The 25,262-nt window shown below is 45.8% G+C and overlaps 1 protein-coding gene across 5 annotated transcripts in view; it reads right to left on the bottom strand.

The window, feature by feature from the left end:
• Positions 1 to 2,883: 2,883 nt before the first annotated feature.
• Positions 2,884 to 25,262, bottom strand: part of LOC311587596 (integrin alpha-M-like) — a 67,552-nt gene continuing 45,173 nt past the window's right edge. For 3 of the 5 annotated variants that reach the window (XM_084764614.1, XM_084764612.1, XM_084764611.1), the window contains 16 exons: positions 21,601 to 21,731; positions 21,351 to 21,514; positions 17,841 to 17,995; positions 17,616 to 17,747; positions 17,396 to 17,469; positions 17,039 to 17,180; positions 16,845 to 16,955; positions 16,304 to 16,383; positions 14,799 to 14,882; positions 14,383 to 14,458; positions 13,604 to 13,711; positions 13,371 to 13,454; positions 13,164 to 13,277; positions 12,973 to 13,074; positions 12,616 to 12,726; positions 10,970 to 12,206 (listed from right to left, as the gene is read on the bottom strand). In XM_084764614.1, coding sequence (XP_084620740.1) covers positions 12,135 to 12,206; positions 12,616 to 12,726; positions 12,973 to 13,074; positions 13,164 to 13,277; positions 13,371 to 13,454; positions 13,604 to 13,711; positions 14,383 to 14,458; positions 14,799 to 14,882; positions 16,304 to 16,383; positions 16,845 to 16,955; positions 17,039 to 17,180; positions 17,396 to 17,469; positions 17,616 to 17,747; positions 17,841 to 17,995; positions 21,351 to 21,514; positions 21,601 to 21,731 — 1,740 coding nt within the window. In that variant the 3' untranslated portion in view covers positions 10,970 to 12,134. Of the gene's footprint in view, positions 3,452 to 10,969; positions 12,207 to 12,615; positions 12,727 to 12,972; positions 13,075 to 13,163; positions 13,278 to 13,370; positions 13,455 to 13,603; positions 13,712 to 14,382; positions 14,459 to 14,798; positions 14,883 to 16,303; positions 16,384 to 16,844; positions 16,956 to 17,038; positions 17,181 to 17,395; positions 17,470 to 17,615; positions 17,748 to 17,840; positions 17,996 to 21,350; positions 21,515 to 21,600; positions 21,732 to 25,262 lie in introns of those variants that run through there. The other 2 variants (XM_084764613.1, XM_084764615.1) reach the window with 2 other exon arrangements.

The following is a 25,262-nucleotide window of genomic DNA, read 5'->3' on the forward strand; positions in this document are numbered from 1 at the left end:
CACCCAGCTGTGGGCAGGCAAGCACCCAGCTGTAGGCAGGCAAGCACCCAGCTGTGAGCAGGCAAGCACCCAGCTGTAGGCAGGCAAGCACCCAGCTGTGAGCAGGCAAGCACCCAGCTGTGGGCAGGCAAGCACCCAGCTGTGGGCAGGCAAACTGGCTCAAAAGGTGAAGGCACTTGCTGCCAAGCTTGAGGGCCTGAGTTCAAACTCTAGGACCTACATGGTGGGAGAACCAATCCCTGCAAGTTGTCCTTGGACCTCTCCATGTTGGCATAAGCACGGACACGTATGAATACACACACATGCATTCAACACACAATTAAATAATTACTAATGCAGTAAAATACTAAAAACAACAACAAAAAGAGTGTTCCTGGAAAAGAAATCTATAGCAATTAATCTAATAAAAGTTTTTATGTATATTAGACATACTTGATGCCTAATACATACATGATGTCCTCATGTCAATTGATTCACTTACTACCCTTGATTATTAAACAAATAAAATCTAAAATTTTCACAGTATTTTTATTCATCGACAGTTTTATAGATGTATACAGTGTATCTTGGTCATATCCCTGCCAAACCCTTTTGCTCCTTGGACATTCCTCAGCATATTCCGCTTCCACCATCATAGTCCATTAAAAAAGAAAATCCACTGAGTTCAAGTAGCACAGCCACATGCACGTGGCTGTAGGTCCATCCCCTGGAACGTGGACCACCTGCCAGCAGCACCCCCCCAAAGAGAAATGACTCTCCCTCCCCAGTAGCCATCGACTCCCAATAGGGCTCAGCTGAGGGTGGGCCTCCACGAGCCCCTCCCCCATCCGTGCCTTAATCCCATGCAGGTGCCCACAGCTATGCTGCGTTCACAAAGGCAAGAGCGACGTCATGTTCAGGAGACAGCATTTTACACACTCGCACCCACCCTCCAGCGCCTACGCTCTTTCTGTTCCCTCTTCCACAACATTCCTGGAGCCTTACAGTCCTGGGTGGGGAGGTGCTTAGCTGATTTAGGGCTAAGCACACAACAGCCATTTCTTCTTAGCACTGTGACCAGCTATGAATTTCTTCACTAACCTCTCTACCCACTGGAAAATAAAAGCAAGCGTCTGTGACCAGAATTGAAAGCAGCACAAACCTCCGGCATAGTCCAGAGGTCAAGGGTGGGGTCCCAGGAGCCCCCTCCCCTTCCTTGACTGATTGGAGATAGAGTCAGTCTTGTGTGGACCCTGGGCATGGAACAGCAGTTTCCGTGAGTTCACAGTTGCGATGGTTTTACCAACTCCAGAGAACGGCGTTTTGTAGCCTTTCACCTGCTCTTCCAAACCGCCCTCCCCTCTGCTCTGCAATGTGACCTGATCCTCACAAGGGTGATCTAAGTGACCCCTTTAGGGCTCGGCCTATCTGCATCTTAGGCAGCCATGCGTCTCATGTTCACCACTAGTTGGTTTTCTTTCCTATGTGATGACGGGGCTGGGGAGGTGGCAAAAGATAAAGCGCTCACTGCACGGTTAGGCCCCGTGCCGCACCTGTATTCCAGTGCTCAGGAGGCTGAGAGCTGGGTCCCCAGAATAGCTGAATCAGCAAGCTCTCAGCTCAAAGGCGAGACACCCTACTTCAGTAGATAAGGTGAAATGCAATCAAGGAAGACCACGGCATCGGTCCCACGTGCACACATGTACTGCATGCACACATATACTGCATGCACACATATACCGCATGCACACATGTACTGCATGCACACATATACCGCATGCACACATGTACTGCATGCACATGCACAGTACTTTATAATTTTAAATAAATAAATAATGCATAAATGAAGTGACCAGAGATTTTATTATTCAGTTCTCTCTTCTTTTTTTTTTCCAGTTTTTTTTCTTATTATTAAAAAATAAATGAATATGACAGCCAGATGTAGTAGTGTACACCTTTAACCCTAGCACTCAGGAGTCAGAGGTTCGAGACCAGCCTCATCTACATAGTGAGTTCCAGGACAGCCAGGGCTACATAGAGAGTTGGGGGGGGGGGTTGAGGGGGAAGAGGCATATACAGACAATTACATGAAAACAACTGTCATGAAGAGACACGAAGCAAATAAAATAGATCAAGATACAGTCAGACACCAAAATATAAAGTTTACATTTCTAATCTTTCAAGATGTAAGAAGAGTTTAATTAAGAAAGAGCCCAGCTTGATTAGCAGGAGTAAGCTGTTACATCATGCTCTTTTCCCATTTAATCAGCATAGGGTCACTTTTTTTTATAAGTGAGAATCTTAGATGCAGTATGAGGTCTCTTTGCCTTCTATGCTTTGTCTAAAGCAAGCCATGGTAACCGTCTTTTTTATACAGAATTGTATTTACTTGAAAATAAAGAAAGTGGGCTTTAGGCCAAAAACAAATAGGAGGAGACAATTGGGCAAAGCTCCATTTAAAAAATATTTATCTTTAGTTCTGACATAACCTCTAAATAATAATTAATTTCCTATTTTCAATCTTCCTTTAACTTAGATGTAGTATTTAAAATTTATATAATTAATCAATAAGTTGCAATTTTTCTTATTTTCCTTAGATGTTTTAAATTTCCTTCTTTTCCATTAAAAAACGGTAAAAATATAGTATAAGTAGGGGCTTCTTCTAAACCCATTTAACTTCCAAATAATGACATAGAGACTAATTACATTGATTAACAAGCTTGAAGCAGTACAGCTGAGCAGATGATGTTGGTCTAAGCCAGTTATACTAGCCCCGTTGCTTCCCAGCCACGGGTCCCACGAGACTTGCCATCTTAGTCTCACCCTGGGTGTTCCTGCTCCATCTGTCTTCATGGCGAACCCTTCACTCTCTTCTCTCTCTCCTCCTCCACCTAATGCCCCTGGCTGTTCCTGCCTCCTTCCCTCTCCTGCCCAGCTATAGGCTGATCAGCTCTTTATTAACCAATCAGAGGTGGTGAACAACAATTTTTAAACAACATTGAGACCGTAGATTCTTCATAGAAACGGCAATGCCCACTGGACGGCAACCAGATCTCTCTGGGCACAGAAATTGGCATCTGAATACACAGTGCGCCCTGGAGATTTCCAGGGTGTGGGGGGGGCGGGGTTGGTGAGATTTCAGTCAAGGGAATGGTGAGGGTTTGTGCTCAGGGATTCGTGGGTTTCAGTAGGTTTTCAAACCAGGAAGTGGGCTCAGATCTTTTACCCTACGTTGTCCAGTTGTGAGTCTTTGTGTTACTCCCTGTCTACTGCAAGAAATTTCTCTGGTGATGGTTAAGTGAGGCACTGGCCTATGGGTATAGGTGAGGATCATTCGAAGTCATGTTATCGCTGTGTTCCTTTAGCAGATCGATAGTGTTTGGTTTCCCCCTAGATCCATGACTTATCCAGTGTCAGGTTCTTGGCTACCACAGTCGCGTCAGGTATGGATTCTGCATAGTAGGTCTTAAATCTAATGAAAAAGTGGTTGGGGAAACAAACAAACAACAACATATACAGAAGTTGGTTACACCCATAACATTTATGCTACTGTTAAAGCAGCATATCGTGTAAGCAGGTCGGCTTTGTAGGTTGCAGGTTTGTAGTTGAGTTGATGGCTGCTTTTCTTTTTTGGGTAACACATACAGAACCTTCTAGAACCACGAAGTGCAGTCAGTAGGAGAGAAGCCTCTAGTTAGGCACCAGCTCAACCTTTCCATGTCTAATGAGACATGTAAATATTGCTTTCAACAATAGAGGTTAGCGTCAGTTTGTGGAGAGAAACCTTAGCAACAGCCTGCGGTATCTGGGGGTTTCTTTGTAGCCCTTTGACCAATGACTCAGCTAGCTGTAACCTATTTCTGTCGCTAGAGATTTCTCTTAGTGTGGAAAAAAAAAAGGTTCACTTGGGGCTTTGCCTCTCACATTGTTTGGTGGCTCCATTTAGATCTTTTTCATATATGTATATATTTCAGGAAGCTTCTATGGTTGCAGGCTTCCAATACGGCGACTTGTCGAGCCCTTCTTAGAGTTTGTTTTCCCTCCCCCACACTCCTTCCCTTCCCATCCCTTTTCCCTCCCCATTTAATCCTTCCATTCCCGTTCCCCCTATTCCTCTACAACAATATATCCTATGTGCCCTTTGTTGGGCTGTCCCTCCTCTCCCTAGTCCTTACTAAGTACCTCACCTCTGTGGTTAGGTGTATGAATTGCAGCATGCATATCAAAGACTTAAAAGCCAACATTCACACATAAAAGAAAGTAAACAATAATTGGGATTTTTAGGGGGTCTGAGTTAACTCACGCAGGATGATTTTTTTCTAACCATCCATGAACTAGCAAATTACACAATTTCATTTCTTAACAGCTGACTAATATTCAGTTGTGTAAACGTACTTTACCCAGTTATCGGTTGATAAACAGCTAAGCTGTTTCCAACATCTGGCTATTATGAATAAAGCAGGAACAGACATGGATGGACAAGTATGTCTGTATATGCCCAAGAGTGGTGTAGCTGGGTCTTTAGGTAGCTCTAGAGTCCTGAGGAACCTCCACCCTGATTTCCTTGTGGATGCACAAGTGGACTCGCATCAGCAGTGGATAAGCGTTCTTTCCCTGCATCCTCGCCAGCACGAGCTGTCATTTGTTTCATTGATCTTGCCCATTCTGACTGGGGTGAGATGAAATCTCTAAGTGGTTTTCATTTGCATTTCCCTATTGGCTAAGGATGTTGAACACATCTTTAAACATTTCTTCATCGTTTGCATTTTACCTTTTGAGAGTTCTCTTCTTAGTCTGTGCCCCATTTTTAAATTGGGCTATTTGTTTTCTTGATGTCCAGGTTTTTTTTTTTTAGCTCTTCATATATTTTAGATATTAACCCTTTATCAAATGTGTAATCGGTAAGGAACTTTTCTAACTCTGTAGCCTGCCCCTTCTGCCCAAATGATTGTGTCCTTTGCCTTTCCAATGCTTCTCAGTTCCATGAGGTCCCAATAACTGTTGTTCTTTTTTTTTTAATTTTGTAATTATATTTATGTACAGAAAACTCAGCAGTGTACATTTAACCCAGTTTAGTGGCCAGTTCTTTAGCCTTTGCCTTTTCCAGCTTGGCAATGCGAGCCACAGATTTAGGATCCAGGATGTTGTTTCCCGAGTGGCAATGGATCTCATCCTATCTGTCATTGTAATTGGTCCTAGTAGCTCCCACCAGCTTAACCAGAGCACCCTTGCCTTCCGAGTTAACCTGTGTGAAGGCAGCAGTGGTGCAAGTCTTCCTGTGGACCAGCCGCCCCAGCCTGGCCTGTCCCTTGATGATGCAGTAAGGACCCCCGTCTTTCCACACAGGGCAAGCAGGAAGACCACCAGCTAGCTCAATGGGGTCTACATCATGGGCAGTCACCACTAGCTGAGCCTTCTTGTTCTCCGCCAAGGTGGTGACTGTACTGACCCCTGGTCGAAAGACAGGTGGTCTCTTAGTTGGGACGCCCCCTTTCCCACAGCTTTCTTCTCAGCACGCGCCAGTAGCCTTAGGTTCTTCTCGTGTTTTGTCTCTGGCCTGTACTTGTGGGCGAGCTTAAGCAACTGGGTGGCTGTTTGCCGGTCCAGGGCCTGGGTGAGCTGGTTAATGGCAGGAGGCACTTTGAGCCATTTATAGAGGATGGCCCTTTGCCGCTGCAGCCTGATGCAGCGGGGCCATTTAACAAAGCGAGTGAGATCTCTTTTGGGTTGGATATCCTGCCTGATACTGAAGTTCTTGGGCATCTTCTCAAACAAAGGACTGACCACCTTTTTGGCTTCCTGTTTCTTCACCACCAGGGCCACCTTCTTCCCCTTGGTCTTCTTTCCCTTGGGCATCTTGCTGAGCTGGAGGAGAGAGCGGTAACTGTTGTTCTTAGTGCCCGTGCCACCCGTGTCCTGTTCAGAACATCTTTTCTTGGTCTGATGAACTCAAGCCTATCCCCCACTTTCTCCTCAATCAGACTCAGGGTATCCACCCTGCTCCTGGATCCACTTGACGTCTTGTGTGGGGTGGTGAATAGGATTCTATTTGCATTCTTCTACACAAAGGCATTCTGTTTGACCAGTACCGTTTGTTGAAGATGCTGTCTTTTCTCCCATTTTGGCTTCTTCGTAAAAGAAAAATAAAGTCCACAGGTGTGTAGACTTACATCTGGTTCTTCAATTCCATTTACCAAGGTGGCTGTTTTTATGCCAATGCCATGCTGTTTTTGTTACTATAGCTCTGTAGTCCAACTTAAAATCAGGGAGGTGATACCTCTAGCAGTTCTGTTATTCCTCAGGGTTGTTTTAGCTATACTGGGGGTTTTGTGTTTCTGTATGAAGCTGAAAAGTGTCTCTTCAAATTCTGTGGAAAATTGTGTTAGAATTTTTATAGGGACTGCATCAAATCTGCAGATTGCTTTAGGTAAGATGGACATTGTCACAGTATTAATTCCACCAATCAATGAGCACGGGAGAGTCTTTCATCTTTTCGTGTCTTCCTTAATTTCTCTCTTCGATATCCTAATATTTTTATTATACAAGTCTTTCACTTACTTGGTTAGAGTTGTCCCATTTTTTTTTTTAAGACTACTGTGAAAGGTACAATTTCCATGATTTCTTTCTCAGTCTTTCATTTGTGTCTATGAGAGCTATTGACTTTTGTGTGTTAATTTTGTGTCCAGCTACATCGCCAAATTATTTATCAGTTGTAGAAATCTCCTGGTGGAGTTTTTAGGGTCTTTTATGAATAAAACAGTATCATCTGCAAATAAAAACCCGTGACCTCTTCCTCTTCTGTTTGTAGTCCCTTGCTCTCCTTCAGTTGTCTTATTCTCTGGCTAAGACTTTATGTACTATAGTGAACAAGTATGGAGAAAGTGTACAATCTTGTACATCCTAATTGTAGTAGAAATGCTTTGAGGTTTTTCTCTATTTAAGTTGATGTTAGCTGAGGGCTTGGGGTAAACTGCCTTCATTGTGTCCTGGGTATCCCTAGTCTCTTCAGAACTTATACCATGAAGAGGCATTGGGTTTTGTCAAAGGCCTTTTCTGCATCTCGTGAGATGATTGTGTGGTTTTTGTCTCTCAATATGTTTATGTGGTGGATAACGTTTATTGATTTATGTATGTTGAACCACCCCTGCATCTCTGAGATGAAGCCTACTTGATCATGGCGGGAAATCTTTTTGATGTGTTCTTGGATTCAGTTTGCAAGTATTTTGCTAAGAATTTTTGCATATATGTTCATGGGGATATTGGTCTACAATTTTCTTTTGTATCAAATCTTTGTTTGGTTTTAGTATGAGGGCAATAATGGCAAGGGGGGTTAAAAGTTTGTTTAAATTGATTATTTTACCTTGAGTTAACTTTGGTAAATTGTGTACATCAAGAATTTCATCTATTTCTTTTAGATTTTTCAATTTGGTGGGATACCAATTTTTAGAGTTTACCCTTGTGTTTCTTTAGATTTCCTCAGTGTCTGCTGTAATGCCCCCTTTCATCCCTAGCTTTATCAATGTGTGTCTTCTTTCTCATCTTTTGGTTAATTTGGCTAAAGATCTGTCAATTTTTTTTTCTCAAAGAACCAACTCTTTGTTTTCTTGATTTTTTTTTACATTGTTTTTTGTTTGTTTGTTTCTATTTTATTGATTTTGGCCCTGAGTTTGATTATATCTCAAGTACACTCTTTTTGGTTGTTTTTTCTTTTTGTTGTTCTAGAACTTTCAAGTATGTCGTTAAGTTACTCAAAGGAGATCTCTACAGTTTTTTTTTTATGTACACAGTTAGTGCTATGAACTTGCCTCATAGAAATGCTTTCATTGTGTCTCATAAGCTTGGATATATTGTGTTTGCATTTTCATCCAATTCTTAAAAGATTTTAGGGAATGGAGAGATGGCTCAATGGTTAAGAGCACTGACTGCTCTTGCAGAGGTCATGAGTTCAATTCCCAGTACCCACACGGTGGCTCACAACCATCTATAATGTGATCTGATCCCTTCTTCTGGCCTACAGGTGTACATGCAGGCAGAGTGCTGTGTACATAATAAATAAATCTTTTTTAAAGATTTTAATTTTTTATTTATTACTCTCTTGATCTGTTTTTCATTCAGTAGTGAGTTGTTCTATTTCTACGAGTTTGTATACTTTATAATATTTCTGTCATTGTTGATATTCATCTTTAATCTATGGTGGTCAGACATGATGTGTGATTTTATTGCAATATCTGTTGAGACTTGTTTTATGTCTTAATATATGGTCAAAGTAAGATGTTATTCTGATGGGCCTGCCTTGTGACTTGGTCTTTTTCCCTTGCAGCTTTTAATGTTCTTTCTTTGTTCTGTACATGTAGTACCCTGATATGTGTCATGGGGAATTTTTTTCTGGTCCTATTTTCTATTCTGTAGCCTTCTTGTACCTCAATAGGCACCTGATTCCTTAGGTTGGGGGAAATTTCCTCTATGATATTGTTTAGAAAAAAATTTCTGTGTCTTTGACTTGTGTTTCTCCTATTTTCTCTATTTCTCTTCTTTGTAGATTTGGTCTTTTCATAGTGTCCCAGATTTCCTGGATATTTTGTGCTTGAATATTTTTAGACATTTTAAATCTGATGTGTCCATTTTTTTAATATCTTGTCTTAAATGCCTAATATTCTGTGTTCTGTGCTTTGTACTCTGTTGGTGAGGCTTACCTCTGAGGTTTTTGTTTAACATTTTGAATTTTTCATTTCCAGCTTTATTTCAGTTTGAGTTTTCCATGACTCTGTTTCTTTGTCAAATTCTAATTTCATATTTTGATATATCTCCATTGTTTAATTAAACTATGTTTTCACAGACTTAATTATGACAACTATTCATATCCTGTTTAAGGTCCTTGAACATAATTGAAGTGATTGTCTTGTACTTCAACTAAACTGCTTTCCTCCAGGTCTATGTCAGTAGGGTTGCTGGCTTCCTGAGGAGGGGTATTGTCTGGGATGCTCATGCTTGTGTTTCTGAACCTGCATGTCTGAAGTTATGATGTTTGAAGTGTTTCTCACTATAGATATCAGGTTCCATCTTTTTCGGGGCGTCTTCTGTCCTTTGGTTCCCGTTGCCCAGTTTGGATTCTAGGCAAGTGTGGTGGCTGTGTGCTGGTGGGTGACACGCGGAGTGGAGATGGCCTAGGAGGAAAGGCTGTGAGGGGCAGTGGCAAGGAAGTAGGGGGATGCTTGGTCCACACTACGAGGCAGCATCCGCAAAGACTGAAGGTGTGGTGCGAGGAGGGGCTCGTGCAGGCTGCGGCAGGACTAAGCGTAAGTCCTCAGAGGCAGGAGGAAGGTAGGAGAGGGAGGAGGACCTCGAGTCTGGAACAAAAGGACTCTCTTCTTACAGCGCCACCAGGACCCCGTTGTGGCAGCTCCACCCTGATGACCTCACCTAATTTTAATCACCTTTCAAAGGGCCCTCTCTTCAGGATGCCATAGGAAGAACGTTTTCATCTCTTAACAGCAGCTAAGGAAGACACGCCCACACTACACACCAACCACACCTTCCTCCATCTCCGCAGGAAGAATTAAGTCCCTCCCTTCCAACCACATCCGGAACAAGTGGAGCAAATGCCCAGCCCACAACTGTCTTCTTGTACCTCAGTGAATAGTATGAAACTCACATCTTTCTTTTATGCAAAATAAGCCAGGCATGGTAGCGCACGCCTTTAAGCCCAGCACCTGTCTCGAAAAACCAAACAAAAACAAAAAACAAGATAAAAGCCAGCCAAGTTGGACAAGATGATTTGCATCCATATTGGCAACTACTTGGGAGGATGAGGTAGGAGGAAGCTCTGTTTCCCCATAAATGAAATTTAAATATTAATAAACAGGAAGTGACAGCCACTTACTTAGCCAGACTAGTGTAAAATTGGACCGGGTGCTTTCCAGGCTAAGGGTGTGGTTACCACATTCACAAAGGTGCAAGAGAGGGGCACTGCGGTCCCCGCCAGGACGGAGGCCATCTAGATAACGGCCATCACACCTTCCTGTCTGCTCTTGCTGGCCAGTGCTGGCGATGCCGCAGCCACATCCCACGGGCCTTCCCAGGGCCTGTGCTCTTCCAACTGGCAGCACCTCTGGTTCTGACCGCTAGACTCTACTCCACTCATATCTATTGCAGGCCAGAAGAGTCAAGGGATTTACACGCTCTCCCCACTAACATACATATGTATATATTTGAGTTGATAACCATATGGAAGTGGAGCATGCCTACATACATACGTACACACACACACATATATATAAATAAATACATATATTTGAGTTGATAACCATGTGGAAATGCTGCATGCATACACACACACACACACACACACACACACACACACACTTGAGTTGATAACCATGTAGAAATGGCACATGCATACACACACACACACACACACACACACACACACACACACACACACATGAGATGATAACCGTGTGGAAATGGCGCACCTCCTTCTGCCCCTGGACGACACTCAGGTGTGTATTATTTACTGTCTCCCACAAGTTCCAGAGCTTCCCATTGGTTGCCATCCGCCTTCCATTCCCACAGACAATGCCCTCTACCTGTAGGTATTTTGTGAGATGCCTCTCTCACTCGAATCCTTTGGGGGTGGGGTGGGGTGAGGGAAGGTTCCTGAGGATAAAGTCTAGGGCCTCACGCACGCTAAGAAAGTGTTCAACCACTAAGCTTTAGCCCCAGTCCTTGTCTGTTCACTTCTTTTGTTGAGAAAGGTCTTAATAAGTTACTAGGGCTGGCCTTGATGTCACTCTTAGCCCAGGCTGGCCTTGATGTCACTCTTAGCTCAGGCTGGCCTTGAAAGCACAATGTTGCCTCTGCCTCCTGAGTAGAAAGGATTATAAGAAAGAACTACCAAGTTCATCTTTCTCTCAGATTTTTATTTTGGGTTCACTTCAAGTAGAAGACAAACTTCTAGAAATATCCAATAAATTATACTTATACATATGTAAAAAGCTAGATATGACCAATTTATTAACTCAACATTGTTCATACTAGCAAGAGGTTGGAAATAATATATTCAAGGGAGACTGGTTAAATACATTACAGTCACAGGGGAGTACTCTTCAGCTAACTTACATCACATATAAAATTATTTGAGCATATTAATAAAAAGACATGCATAGTAGTAAAAAAGTGTTACCACTAGTTTAAACCAGTGTGTGTGTGTGTGTGTGTGTGTGTGTGTGTGTGTGTGTGTACAGATACCTACAATCTTTCTGAAGTAGATTCTAAACATACAGACTTGAATACTCCTAGTATTCAACCCCAACACTGTACACTTTTTGGTTTGGTTTGGTTTTGCTTTGCTTGGTTTTCAGTGTTGCCCACTGAGCCCAAGCCTTGCATACGGCAGACAAGCATTCTGCCATGAGCTACACGCTTCCACCTTTTCCCATTCTCAAGTGTCTTTTGATTTTTGTACTGTGCACAGTTTGATCAATGCATATTTAGATTAACACTACAATAATAAATGACTAGGTGGTGGGAGGTTTCTGATTCTTTGGACACCCTTGTTGGCCACCAGTTCTTTACTCCATGTCCAGCCGTTCTTGTATTCTCTGCAAGTCTGCAGCTCACCCACGCAAGAAAATGTTACTTCCAGGCTGGAGAGATGGCTCAGTGGTTAAGAGCACTGTCTGCTCTTCCAAAGGACCCGGGTTCAACTCCCAGCACCCATATGGCAGTTCACAACTGTCTGTAATTCCAGTTCCAAGGGATCTGACATCCTTGCCCCCATACCAATGCACATAAAATAACATTTAAAAGAAAAGAAAATGTTACTTCCTTCAGACAGGGCAGCCACAGTATTTTGCTATGCTTACCTACAAGGAACTCTTCACCTTGCCAGAGAAGGGTCCATTAGTGTCTGCCCTAGGAAACCCACGAAATTCTTTTCCTTCCAAGAAGATGCATTCAAGGCATTGCCCACGTGCAAGAAATGTGTGAGACATACATGCACATGCACATACATACATGGGTACACACACACATGGAACTCCCAAGCCATTTTTCTATAAGACATCACTGTCTGTCCATCAGCCTCAGGACCTGGGTGTTGGTCGGACGGTCGAGACCTGCTTGTTGTTGGGGAGGTCACTGCACGGAGAAAGCCATTACTGAGGTGGGGCATCTTGAGGAGGAGCTTCATTCATCATGTCCTTGTATTGTCGCTTGAAAAAGCCAAGCTGTCAGGGCAGAGACAATGGGTGAGGCCACAGAATCCATGGCTGCAGGTCGAGGTCACACAGATCAGGAGAGAGACAGAGGCAGACAACGGGACCAAGCAAGGAGAAGGCTGACAGGGCAGAAAATAGAAAGGACCCAGGGGAAGTCAGGCAGGGAGAGAAACAGCAGCATCAATGCTGGGGCAGTCACTCCTTATATAGTGGTCATTGTAAACCGGAGCCATCCTGGGAGTTCCGCATGTATCAAGCCGATGTTCTTTGTAAAATGGGTGATAATAGTATCCGGGCACTGAAAGAGCCTCCAACTTGCCCAAAGCCATATAGTTGGCAGCAATACTGAGCCAAGCCCAGCAATGGAGCTGCTGAGGAGTGGGGAGAGGGGGCTGAGAGAAGGCAGATTGAGGAGCACCTTGTACAGGCCAGCAGTGATGAGCGCCAGGAGCACCAGCCCCCCGATGGAGCTGCCCACAATCAGTGGGACAGGGTTGTGAACTTCGTACGGCTCCACTTTGGTCTGTGTCTAGGGAAGGAGGGAGAGAAGCAGGGTACAGCAGAAGAGATCACACCTCAACCTTCTGGAAAGATCCCTGAGCTCAGGGGCTAACCGCTCCCTACAGCCCACACCACTGACCACAGGCCTCACTTCTCTTCGCACCTGCTTGTCTTGTCAACCCAGAGATAAGATCCGTCATCCCGGCTTCCTCCTCCCTCTAACAGCCCCACCCACCCCTCACCCCCAGCCCCACCAGAGCCTGAGACGGGGTACCTGAGACTTCACAAACCCCTCCTGGCCTGGCAGCAGGGCAAACTCGGAGTCATTAAACGAGATCTCAGCATTGCTCACAAGGAGGAGGTGGTCATGAGAAGTCTGTGGGGGAGAGCAGAGTGGGTGCCAGGCCTGGCCTCCGCGGGCCATTATGGCTATGCCGAGAGTCTCAGCGCACAGCATAAGCTTACCTTGATGTACCAGTCAAATGACAGTTTGCCCTCAAGGGTGACGTTGAACGTTTCCTGAGTGTTGAAGGATGGGAGGTCACACTGGATTCTCTTACAGACCGCAACAGAGCAGTTCTGGAAGAGGAAAGACAAAGAAACAATGACCAAGGGACGACCGTGATGAGCGTCCATGCGGTCTCGCAGCCGCCCCCCTCCCCACAGTCTTACCAGCACTGGAGTCTTCTCAAGCTCTTCCTGGAACTTGGAGTGGGAGGGGGACGTCTGCTCTGTGTGACAAACACTTGAGAGGTTCTGAGGGAAGACAGACACCGAGAAGAGACAGAAATGAGGACTGTGGTCCCAACCAGCAGAGTTAACAGCCCGGGCCAGAGAGAGAGTCAGAAGAGGCAAGAAAGAGATCTTAGGAAAGACCTGAACGTTGGGGACCCAGCTGGACTCACCTGGGCGAAGATGACCTGGGGATCATCCCATACGGGCACCTTGTTAAGCTGGGCAGGGACCCAGAAGATCACACTGATGGGGAGGCTCCTCTGGCCCAGATTACTGAACTACATGAGAAAGGAGGGGGTGAGGACGCTAGCCTTGTGGTCCAGCTAGCTCATTGGCTCATTTCCTACAGCCCAGGACCACAGAAGAAGGCTTAAGCATCCTGCTCTCAGGAAGATGGGAGCGTGTGAACAAACGCCAACCACGCAGCTGAGCCAGACTGGCTCATCCTAGCTTCTAGCTCTGCCACTTGCCAGTTGTGAGAATCCAGACATTTAAGTCTCTCTGGCCCTTAGTTTCTCTGTCTGTAAACAAGGGACACCAAGAGTGAGAGAGGGTTCATAGGCACATAAATGTGTGTGTGTGTGTGAGTGTGTGTGTGTGTGTGAGAGAGAGAGAGAGAGAGAGAGAGAGAGAGAGAGAGAATATCTGTTTGTGAGTGTGGGGTATGTATGTGGGTGAGTGTGTATATGCATGTGCAATTGTGTATGAAAGTACACATATGGTATGTGTATTGTGTATATATGTGTGGGAGTGCAAGCATGCATGTGTGTGAGTGCACGTGTGTATGTGTATAAGTGTGTGTACACATATGGGGCCAGAGCAAACTTGGCACTGTGCCCGACACACAGGAAGCACAGTATTCATGCTTCCTAAAACTGCTTCTGCCTCTCTTTACAGCAATTTTCCCATCCCAGCATCCTCTCAGGACCCAGACTTCCCTGCTCCTCACCCGATACTGATGCTGTATGGTCTGACTGGTCATCTCTGAAGCCGTGAAGTTGAGGTATTTGATAGAACTCTCATCGCTAAAAGAAAAAAAAAAAGAGAGAGAGAGAGAGACAACAGGTGACAGAACATGACATGACAGTGTCCTGAGAAAGGGGCTTGAACTGAATATGCAGAGAACAGGAAGGTGGCAGTGCAGGTCTTGGGGACAAGGTCGGCTAGACACCAAGTGTGTGGGTCTGGGCAAGGGGAAACACACACACACACACATACACACACACACACACATGCACGCATGGACACACACTTGTGTGCCTATGAGCACAGGTGCATGTATATATGCACAACGCAGGGCAGCAGCTCATGAACACTAAGCTGGCTGTGTCCAGCCTGTCGGGGGACAGCGGGGTGGAGCAGCACCTGGTGACAACCATGTAGACGGCGTACTTCACTGGCAGCTCCAACTGAAACTCAGTTCTGTGGGTCCTGGACATGTTGTTCTCACTGAAAGGAAGGCAGGTCCTTAGCTCTAAGCGCCGAGGCTCAGCCTTTCCATCTCCCCTCCCCTCCCCCTCTGCGCCCGATCTGTCTCCATGTCAGCTGGCCCCGCGTCCTAAAGCCTACAGTTCTCGCCACCTCACAGAGGTCAGAAAACAACTTATGGAAGTCGCTTTGCTCCCTCCGCCATGTGGCTTGCAGAGGTTGAACTTGGCCCTTCCCTGATGAGCTGCCTCCGCAGACCCTACTGATTTATTCTCACCCTGCTGTGGGTGGCTTCATATACCCGGCAGCCCGTATACTACAGCTCCATAGAGTCGGTGCTCTCCTGCCACCTTTAGATGGGTTCCAGGGGTGCAATGCAACTCGTCAGCCTTCACCCATCCCAAGGACCCGTAGGCGTAAGCTGTTCTGAGCATGCCCAGTTGCCTCCAAGCTCCAGGGTTTGCCTGGTGCGTGCTTCCTTCCATCTTTTGGCCTTTGCTTGACTTACTCACAACCTAAATACGCTTTCTTCAAGACTCTTCTCTGGACACCGGGAACCCCTACCAATGTCACCACGTGATCGTTTGCTTTATACTATATTGTAATCACCAGATTCCTTTCCTGCCTGTGCCACTGGACGTCTGTAAGGGAGGGAACAACAACTGTCTTATTACCCACCCTCCGCCCACCAACACTTGTCGCAAGGACTGGTACACAGGTGGGTACCCAAGCAGCGGTTGTTGAGTAAATTAGTGTGGGAAGGATTGTAAGCTTTGTCACAGGGGAAAGCAGTCTTGGCAAGCTTTGCCCTTGGACACACCATGGATACTCCCTGAGATTAACCTTGAGATAGACTGGGTGGAGCCATCCCGGGCCTGGAATTCAGGAAGGGGACCAAGGGACTGCACCTGGACTATTGTGTTTCTAATCGACCCTCAATGGGAGAGGGAGACCGCCCCTTGCATGTGACAGACAGGCAGGTGGAGAGGAGAGAGGAGCAGCAGGCTCAGACTGGCCTTGAGCGCATGTGGATCAGGAAGAGGATCAGCAAACAGGCCAGACCAGTGCACAGGCCAGAGACACCTAAGGACCTGTCCTGTGGAACGGATACCGGAAGGTTCACTCTTGTTTCCCTTTAACCTTTTTTCCCTTTTGTGTAAGCTAGGTGGGTGGTATAATAACGTTTAATTGTTAAGAAACAGAGCCAACAAGTGGCACCCAACGTGAGGCTTGAACCCACGATCCTGAGATTAAGAGTCTCATGTTCTATAGGACTGAGCTAGCCGGGCCCACCAGCACTTGACACAAGGCCTGGTACATAGCTGGGTACTCAAGCAGCGGTTGTTGGGTAAATTAGTCATCAAAACAGAAGGAAAAAGTTCATCCTGGATGAGGGCTGGGTCTCAGAGGGGAGGGTGACTGCAGTGTGTGCGGACAGGTACCTGGTCACATTGGCCTTGAGGAGCAGCTTGTTCCCAAGGGAAGCATCAGAGTCCACGTAAAATGTGACAATAAAGGTGACCTAGCATTGGAGAATGGAGACAGTGGTTAGAAACAAAGAAGAAACAGAACCATTGTCCGCCAACCACTGACTGGGATAAATCAAACATGTTCTGCCCACAGGAGAGAATATGGCTCGGAAATAAATAGAGTAGAACTGGCAGGTAAGTGGCCTTTGGAAATGTGATGATCGTTGAAAGAGGCCAAACGCAGAGGGACCACATGTTGCATGTTGTCCATGGATGGGAAATGTCCAGGAGAGGTGACGTCATGCAGAGACAGTCAATTAGGAGCCCCATGGGTATCAGCTAGGTCCCAGATGAGAATGCTTGAAAGCCACTGAACCATAACAGTGAGTGAGTTCATGGGGTGTTTTTACGCCCCAATAAAGCTGGTTTGTAGAAAGGGCCTGCGTCTTTCTTAGGACAAGGGAGGAGAAAGGAGAAGAGGAGGAAAAGGACAACAAGGGGATGATGCTCTGACCTCGGAATTAGCAGGAAAGATGGGCAGGTTGATGTTCCACGTGGTACTCTTCAGAGCTCCATGCCCTTCGGCGGAAAAGCTGGACTCAGAGGTGGTCACACGCCAAGGCTTCTGGGAGAGCAAACAGTACGGTCAGCTGCCAGCCACCAGGGAGAGAGAATCAGAGCCAAGAGACTGAGGAAGGACTTGGCTACCTGGTTCACTGACACCTTCCGGTAAGACAAGCCAGGTGGGTAGTAGATGGTAGCCTGGGTCCTATAGGAGTCCTCACCGTCATTTCTTACAGTCACCTCCACGTTGAAGTCCCGGGGGTCTCCCACCACCAAAGTGTCCAGGCTGTGAGAATAACAAGACGGTCATGTGGGCTTCCCTGAAGCGAGTCTGTTTTGATGGAGAGAGGCAGCAGTCCCTGGGAGCGATAAGGCTATTGACAGAGCAGGTACTAGGAACCTTGGGCCACATGAATATCTCTGAAGATGCCTGGGCTCCCTCAGGGATCCAGGGACCCACTGACTCGGGTGTGAGGGGATCAGTAACAGAACGAAACTCACCCCATGAAACTCATAGTGATGCTGAGATCATCCTGGCAAATGCTGTCAGTGCCACAGTTCTTCTCAAAGGGAAACTAGAAAAACGAATGTGATCGAAAAGAAAGGAAAGGAAAGGGTAGAATGGGGCAGTAAAACGAGATGTTTAAATGTGATGACATAAGACAGATGTTTTACGAGCTCCCTCTGTTACACTCCCACAGGCGCCAATCCTGAGACCCACCATAGCCGTGAAGAACCTCTGAGCATCCACAGCCAGAACCGGCCGAAGGTCCCTGGATGAGCTCAAGGGCTCCCCGACCAGGCTATAATTGAGGCGCAGGATGATGGGACTCAGAGAATCTTCCACACAGACCTAAGAGATGGTAGGGATTTGGGGATCTGCCTTCTTCAGTTTCCCAAGGCCGCCCCCCACCCTTACCCAGGAGAGCTGCCTTTGCCCGCTCACTGGTAAATACAGCTTCAAGGTTTCACATTTCTGTGTCAATCCAAAGGCCTGGATGCGCCTGCGCGTGTTGTTCTGTGTCTCATCAAAGAAGGCACGGGCGTGTGAGCGGCCAGGGTCGAAAGCCAGGTCATAAGTGACAGTGCTCTGGATGGCTCCTGAACGGAAAGGGAGTGGGTGAGTGGTGAGGGACCACGCAGACCAAGGTCAGCGGCCACAACTCTGTTCCAAGCTGTGGGGTTATCCACGTGTCATCTGACCTCCCTGCATCTCAGTTCGTCACTTTCAAAGGAAGAATAAGAATAATTACCCAGCTGGGTGTGGTGGTGACACCTGTGATCCCAGCACTCGGGAGGCAGAAGGAGGCGGGTCGCTGTGAGTTCGAGGCCAGCCTGGTCTACAAAGCAAGTCCAGCACAGTCAGAGCTACACAGAGAGAAACCCCTATCTCAAAAAACCAAAAGGGAAAAAGAAAGAAAGAAAGAACATGGACAGGCCAAGAAGTCAGACCATTGGCAACAACAACAACAACAACAAAAAACTGTGTTGGACTTGATCAAGTCAGTCTGTCAAGTCAGTTCTGGCTCATTTGAAAATGAACCTGTTTGAAAGTGGATGAAACTAGAGAAATAATATATTGAGTAATAGACTTAGAATGATAAACACCAAATTCTCTCTCCTCTGTGGACCCTAGCTTCTGGGTTTGTTTGTTTGTTTGTTTTTTGTTTTTTAGACAAGGTCTCTCTGTGTAGCCTTGGCTGTCCTGGGCTCACTTTGTAAACCAGGCTGGCTTAGAACTCACAGACGTCCACCTGCCTCTGCCTCCAAGTGCTGGGATTAAAGATGTGGCCAGCACACCCAGGCTCTCAATGGGTTTGTTTTTTTTAAAGGACACATCATTGAGCAGATACGGAGATGGGGTGTGTTTGAAAAGAGACGGAAGAGAAAGATGACTATGATCAAAATTCATTGTATGAAATTCTCAAAAATCAATTAAAATATTACTTTTAAAATGAAATAAATTATACTAGGCATCTGAGCCATCAGGCATCTACATCACTTTCCCCCACCAGGGCCAAGGAACCTTCAAGACAGAGGGATGGAGAGAATGTAGGGGCCACCTGGGCATGGTGACGCACACCTGTAACCCCAACACTCAGGGAGGCAGAGGCAGGAGGATGGGGGACGGGGGAGTGCTGTGAAACCATCTTCTGGATGTGGCGTGGCCATTGCAGTCATGAACACACATCAGCTGTGGTTGCCTGCACAAGACCCACACAGCATCCTGTCACGGACGGGAGAGGGGCTCGGGGGGTTCCACTCCTCCTGGGGGTGCTGTTGCCAGTTGCCTGGGAATAGTCATTTTCCTCACTGAGGTAGCCACTGCTAAGCTGCTCTGTCCTCCAATAAATAGTTTCCCATCCGTGCTTGCATTAGATTCACATACAAATTACATGAACATAGCACAAGGATTAGTTGGAAAAATAAGGAGTTCAAGTAAAGGAGCAAGTGAGAATAGTGAGGTGAATCTAACTAAAATACATTGTCTACATGTATGAAATGGTCAGAATAGCCCACATTGTACACATGTACGAAGTTATCAGTAAGGAAATAAATAAATGAGAACACTAGAAAGCAAGAGGCACATCTTATTCCAATCCTGCTGTTAAAAAAAAAAAAAAGAATAGCCCATATTTTGGGGGACAGGAATCTTTCTTTCTTCATAAATTATTTTATATTAGCAAGTATCTATTGTGCATCCAAGTTGATAATGATTATTATGGCTTCATAAGAAAATGTTCCTATTTCAAAGATGTTTATAGGGTGAGGAAGTAAAACGGTACGGCTTTTCTGTTTGCCTTAACATTCTTGGAACAGGCTAGCAAGATGGCTCAATGGGCAGAGGGGTCTGCTACCAAACCTCACCACCTGGATTGTACGCCCACGCCTTCCATGTTGGGAGGAAGAGAACAGACTCTCACGAGTTATCCTCTGGCTTCCATGTGTGCTCCATCACACATGTAGATGTATGAATACATAAATCAAATGTATATTTTAAGGATTTCAAAGTAATTTAAGTCAGGTGTGCAGGTGCACACCTTTAAGCCCAGAACAGGGAGGCAGAGGCAAGTGGATCTCTGTGAGATCAAGACCACTATGGTCTACACAGCAAGTTCTAGGACAGCCAGGGCTACACAGACAAAACAAAAACAAAAGCGAAAGGGTGATTTAAAGGGCTGGAGATGTGGCTTGGTGGTTAGAGCACAGGCTGCTCTCACGGAGGGCCGGAGCTCTGCTGACAAGCACCCATGTCAGGCAGCTCCGGAGATCCAACAGTCTCTTCTGGACTCTGTGGGTACCCACACTCCTGTGCACACTCTTACACAGTCACACATACATATTTAAAGAGACATACATAGAATTAAAAACTAAAAACTTTAGAGTAGTTTCTAAAGATTCCTTGGAAAAACAAAAAAACAGAAAAACAGAAAGAACTGAATGAAGCATGTTTGGAAAAGATGTAAAACTTGCCTAAGAATACAATATGTTGCTCTCTTATTTTCTATGTTTAATACAATTATTTTAAAAAACATTTTTGATAGATAATAATGAAATGCTAAGTTGGGATGTAGCTCAGTTGTAAACTGCTTGCCTAGCGTACTCAAAGCTCTGAGTTCAATCTGAGAACCACATAAAACTGAGTGTGGCAGGGTACCCCTGTAGTCCCAGCACTTGGGAGGTCAATGCAAAAAGAACAAGAAGCTAAGAGTCATCTTCCTGGGCTATATAACCAAGGCCAGGCATGACTACACAAGACTTTGCCTTGAAAAAAAATAATTTATTATCATTATTATTATATAAAGTTAAAAAAAGCAGGAAGTTTGATGGGAGTGGTGGTGCATGTCTATAATCCCAGCACTCAGGGAGGCAGAGGCAGGAGGATCGCTGTGAGTTCGAGGCCAGCCTGGTCTACAAAGTGAGTCCAGCGCAGCCAAGGCTACACAGAGAAAGCCTCTCTCAAAAAAATAAAAAACCAAACAATAGGAAGTTCCAGGTGATTATGTAGAAAATAACAATCCATGTAAATTATAGGTATAAGTACTAGACATGGTGTATTACTAGATGCTTCTACATGTAGCAAAAAAAAACAAAGCATAAGACAAAAAAAGAGGGCTGGAGAGATGGCACAGAGGTTAAGAGCACTGACTGCTCTTCCAAAGGTCATGAGTTCAATTCCCAGCAACCACATGTTGGCACAACCATCTATAACGAGATCTGTATCCATAATTAATAAATACATCTTTTTAAAAAAAGACAAAGAAAGAATAAAAGGATGGAGGAGGAGGGAGGGAGGGAGGGGAGGGAGGGAGAGGGAGGGAAAGAGAACCTAGACACTTCTCTGGTAAGGTTTGCTGAGCTGTCCCACGCATTCTAGCCAGGCTTCAAAAGGCTGTCAGTGACAGAGCTTTTGTCTGCTTAGAAGTCTGAGCAGACCGAGATGAGCACACCTCACCTTCTTGCAGCCGATCCTTGGTACTCTTGCGGACACGGAGGCAGACTCTGACCTCCCCAGCATCCTTGTTTTTTGGCACTTGTTCTTGGCACACAAACACACTCCTTGCTAGAGTCTTGGGATTGAATTCCATGGTAGCCTCAAGTCTCACCACGGGCTGGGCTCTAGAGGGACACACCAGAAAGCCGTCAGGAACAGGCAGAGAGACGCTCCAAAGGGGAAGGGCGGATGCAGTGAGCTGGGTTCTCACCTGAGCAGCAGTAGGTGACCCTGGGCACCCACAGCCAGGTCTGTCAGGCCATCCTTTGTGAGATCCTTGCCCCCACTCAGAGACTGCCCAAAGTACTGGAGCCCAAGGGAGAAGTGAGCGCCTGTGATCCGCTGAGGGTAAGGAAGAAGAGAGAAAATACTTAAGTGTGTGACTCAGTCGCCCAAGGCAGAGACTCTCTTCTTGACCACCCATACTTTTCAAGGAATTCAGGTGACTGAAAACTTATGTGCACACAGCGGGTACCGGTGCAGTTCCGAAATCCCATCCTCCGGCTCTAGCCAACATCCTGATACAGGAGTTCAGTCTGGAGGAACTAGTAAACACTCTACATGTATCTTTAAATATTCAAATAATCCCCATGGACAGCCTAGCTTAAGGGCCACAGTTCTAAATATAAGGGAAAATATTTTGATATGACTTGAAGTAGTTGAGCAATTTTTTAAAAATTATTTTTATTTTAGAACTCAAAAGGCTTCTTGAATAGAAAACAGCAACCCTACAATTCCTGCAGTGCTGTTCACTATATTTAAACAAAGAAAATAGAACTTGCCACCGTTAAAAAATAAAATAAAATAAACATATTAAGGAACTGTTTAAGTCAGGATCTCCAACAATACCCAGAGTGTTCCCGGATATTTGAATTTCCTAAGGAAGCTGAAAGTATTACGGAAGAGAAATAAAAAATATATACTGTTTGGCCCATCCAAATCCCATTTTCATAGTCAGAAAAATAGAAACATGGAATATTGATCTAACCAAAAGTATCTCTTTTATTACATTGGTCTTCCTGAGGGAGCAGGATTCCCACACCACAGTGCCCATGTGGGGCTGAGAGGACAGCATTCAGGAATCGTTCTCTCCTTCCAACACATGTGTTCCAAGGCGCGGCCTCCGTCGTCACACCTGTTATCTAGTCACATGAGTGTATGTGCCACAGGGTATGTGGTGGTGAACGAACAACTTAAAGAAGTCGCTTCTCTCCAGCCACCATGTGGGTTCTGGAGCCTGAACTGAGGTTGTCAGATTCAGTGGGAAACACTTTTTCCCACTGAGCCATTTTGCCCCAAGTGTTTGATAGCTAAGTCTAACTGGGCTTCCTCATGGCTAGCAATCCATTACTTGAGATCTGTATGTCAGCACAGCACATGCACGCGTGCGCGCGCACACACACACACACACACGCACATACGCATGCATAGACTCACATATGCATGCACTCTGCACACATTTTAAAAAGAAGTAAAGCTTGGCTAGGTGGTGGTGGCTCATGCCCTTAATCCCAGCACTCTCAAGGCAGAGGCAGGCAGATCGCTGTGAGTTCAAGGCCAGCCTGGTCTACAAAGTGAGTCCAGGACAGCCAAGGCTACACAGGGAAACCCTGTCTCGAAAACAAACAAAAAAAGAAGAGGAAGAAGAAGAAAGGTCTGTGTGTTTGCTGCCAGTGGCCCAGCTGGGCAAGCACTGTAACAGTGAACCTCGTTCTTGGTACCTCGTGTATTGTTTTTCAGGAAAGACATTTGCTTTGAAGTTACCTAATGTGGCAGGTCTATAATAAGCAGATCCCTGGTTTACTAGCTGTTCCATACTTATCACCTTTAGTTTCAATCATATGACAAAAATATATTAAGCCAGAATAAAAGCAAAGCGGCACAATCCGTTCTGTATTTGCTTGAACCACAGACTGTGGGTGAGCACACACGTGTGCATGTGTATCCGCCCTTCGGTTTTCACCAGCGCGCAGCCCCCAGGAGCCTCCCCTGGTTCATGCGCGCACTGGCAGCACTCGGCGGACTCGGTAGGATCTCACAGGTCGGGAGGGCGCACGAGGGCTGGAGGGAAGGAGGGCTCAGCGGTTAAAAGCTGTTCTTCCAGAAGACCCGCAGCTCACAAGCATCTGTCACTCCAATCCCAGGGGACCCGATGTCCTCTCCTGGCCTCCTCAGGAATGAGTCCCAGCGGTGCACAGACAGACATGCGGACAAAACACCCATTATGTGTAAGATTTCAGAAAACACATTTTTTAAAAGGGAAGAACACATGACATATGAAGCTGGGAGGGGAAAGTGCTGTGAGGAGCAGAACAGAAGCTGGAGGGAAGGAACGGGGTAGCTTTCCTCAAACCCGTTATATGCATGCATGAAATTCTGAAATAAAATCGATTTTTAAAATACGCCCTCCTTGGCCTTGTTTTCCTCTGAAGTGTGAGCTAAAGTGACAATGGAGTGAGAAGAGCAGGGCTTCCACTGTCTGTTTTATATAGAAATTTACTTAGCACGCATGTAGGACCTCTACAATAAAACAAAATTAGAACTAAAACCTTCAAACCCATTTACACACACACACACACACACACACACACACACACACACACACACACACACACACCAAAAAAACCACAACTGTACCAATGAAAGAAGACATGGCGCCAATATGTGTCAACCGTGGAGTGCCCCACTGCAGCGACATGTCTAGAGTCTGTGGATTCCAGCCCAGCCCAGAGAAGGAGCAGAACTGGGGAAAGTAAAGGGCAGAAAAGGAACCAACTGTGGAGGGGATGTCCTACATTGTAGGAGGGTTTTCTTTGGGGGGGTGGATGAAGTCTGGAGGGGCTGGAGCAAGGTCCGAATATACGGCTCAGGCTGGCCTTGAACTTGTTAGATTGCCCAAGACGCCCTTACACATGACCTCTTCCCACTTCTACCTCCTGTGTCCTGGCATTACTAGTGTGTCCTGCCACATCCAGCCACGTGTCTGTATATTGGAAGGGATGAGTTATGTTTGTTAAGACTCGCTGAATACGTATTTATGCATTTTCTATTTGTATGTCTTAAAATAACTGTGAACGAGTCTTTCTAGCTACTAACCTACACGTCAAAGTATTGTGGACAAAGAGAACTGATAGTGCAACTTAATTTAAAATACGTCAGAATGTAAGAAAGGGCCGGGTGTGGAAACACACAGCTGTAACTGCAGCATTGGAAGGCTCAAAGCAGAAGGACCATGGATTTCAGGCCAGCCTAGACAGGATGAGACAGACAGACAGACAGACAGACAGACGGAAAGGTGGGAAAGCAAGGCTGTGTTAGGCACCCTCTACACACCTGTGAGAATCTGAGTGTGGATCTCTAGCACCGCGTGAAAACCAGGCATGTCTGCCTGTAACTCCAGCACTGGAGAGTGGAAACACACGGATCCTCGGGGCTTGCTGGCCACCCAGGCTAGCCAAAATGGCGAGACCCAGGTCATTTGTGAGGATAAGCAGAAATGAAGAAAGCCATGCTAAGTAAAATAACTCAAGCCCAGAAAGACAAACTTTGAATGTTTTCTCTCATATGTAGAATCTAGGCTTTCAAAGGTGCTAGTGATGAACTAACAGGACTGTCACGTGATCCAAAAAACCCCACTCCTAAATATTACTCAAAAGATTCAGAATAAGAATCTTGAAGAGATGTTAGCACATCCACATTTCTTGCCACCTTGTACTGGCTGGTTTTGTGTGTTCACTTGACACAAATTAGAGTCATCAGAGAGGAAGGAGCCTCAGTTGAGGAAATGCCTCCATGAGACCCAGCTCTAGGGCATTTTCTCAGTTAGTCATCAGTGGGGGTTGGCAGCCCATGGTGGGTGGGGCCATCCCTGGG

The sequence above is a fragment of the Acomys minous genome, assembly GCF_964271855.1.
Source record: "Acomys minous genome assembly, chromosome: 2".
Classification (NCBI taxonomy): Eukaryota; Metazoa; Chordata; class Mammalia; order Rodentia; family Muridae; genus Acomys; species Acomys minous.